Below are 1,233 nucleotides of genomic sequence, written 5' to 3'. Positions count from 1 at the left end.
GATTTTGGTTTTTTTGCTGAAAAGCAATTAAATTTTGTGTTGGAAACGATATAGTTTGGACGCTGTTGTTATCCCCATCAACAAAGAAGCGGGGAGAGTTTATTCATCACGAGGAGGAATAAGCCGCGAATACTCCAGTCAGTATTGGAACGTGATTGTTAGTTTTACAAAGTGTAGTTAAAATTTGTTACATTTTTTGGTGCCAGGAGCCAGGAGAAGGAGTCTGGATTTGGAGAACCAGATACTTCTCAATTGGTTATAGCTAGTATGCAGCGCTATATCGTAGTTTGAAGCAGTTAAAAGATTGTCAACTATGGACAACTCGGTTCAAAGAAAAGCTGTTCAAGTACGTTGGTTAAAGATTGCCATGGATAACATGGAAGCAGCTTTAGATGGTAATGCTGAGACGAGGCAGATTTGTTACGCAAAGCTTCTGGACACATGGTCCAGATATGAGGAAATTATCACAAAGCTGCTCGATAGTACTACGGACCAGAAAGCAGTTGATGTTTATACTGAAGAAAGAGAAACTGTATGTGCCGACATGACAGAGTTCAAAGTCAAGGTGGAAAACATGGAACGTGAACTTGTGGTTCGAGAAGGCAAGACTATAGAATCTAAGCCAATCCTTCAAACTGGAAGTTCAAATGTGCGACTTCCAAAAATGGAAATAAAGAAATTCAATGGTGAGTACCATGATTGGCAACGGTTTCACGATGAATTTGAGACAACGATCAATTCCAATTCAAATTTGTCACCGATTGAGAAATTCAATTATTTACGATCGTTGTTATCTGGGAATGCAGAAACTGCTATTCGGGGATTGACTCTGAATGCGGTTAATTATGAAACTGCATTGACTATCCTAAATGAGAAATTTGGTGACCCTCAACTCCTTATTGAAGAACACTTTAAGAGCCTACAGAACTTACCGGTAATAACGAATCAGTGGGATTCGAAACGGCTGGAAAAATTCGTGAACGATATGGAGATTAATATACGTGGTCTGGAAACGTTAAACACTCCACCTGTTGTGTATCAAGCCATGTTGATGCCATTAATACTATCTCGACTGCCGAGAGAAATTTCTGTGGAATGGAAACGTCAAAATCCAAACCGACAGAAAGATACGTATGAATTGCTGTCATTTCTGAAGACAGAATTAAAAAGTCGAGAAGTATCAACGTTTCCAGGAAGAGAAAGAAAAGTTGTATCTCCATTTCCATCAAACAG

At 39.1% G+C, this 1,233-nt stretch overlaps 1 protein-coding gene across 1 annotated transcript; it reads left to right on the top strand.

Annotated features, from left to right (window-relative positions):
• Positions 1 to 313: 313 nt before the first annotated feature.
• Positions 314 to 996, top strand: Tsp_15331 (hypothetical protein). Its single transcript, XM_003368003.1, has 2 exons — positions 314 to 686; positions 917 to 996. Exons 1-2 carry the CDS (start codon positions 314 to 316, stop codon positions 994 to 996), a joined length of 453 nt encoding a protein of 150 aa, XP_003368051.1.
• Positions 997 to 1,233: the final 237 nt, after the last annotated feature.

Source organism: Trichinella spiralis (assembly GCF_000181795.1).
Source record: "Trichinella spiralis strain ISS 195 chromosome Unknown Scfld3298, whole genome shotgun sequence".
NCBI lineage: Eukaryota > Metazoa > Nematoda > Enoplea > Trichinellida > Trichinellidae > Trichinella > Trichinella spiralis.
This window is presented reverse-complemented; position numbering and strand designations above follow the sequence as displayed.

What these genes read in the sequence shown, in the direction of transcription:
- Tsp_15331 (XM_003368003.1), top strand. Translation starts at nt 314, where the DNA reads ATGGACAACTCGGTTCAAAGAAAAGCTGTTCAAGTACGTTGGTTAAAG. An exon ending in GGAAATAAAGAAATTCAATG is followed by an intron (nt 687 to 916) that starts GTGAGTACCATG and finishes GAACACTTTAAG; the next exon opens with AGCCTACAGAACTTACCGGT.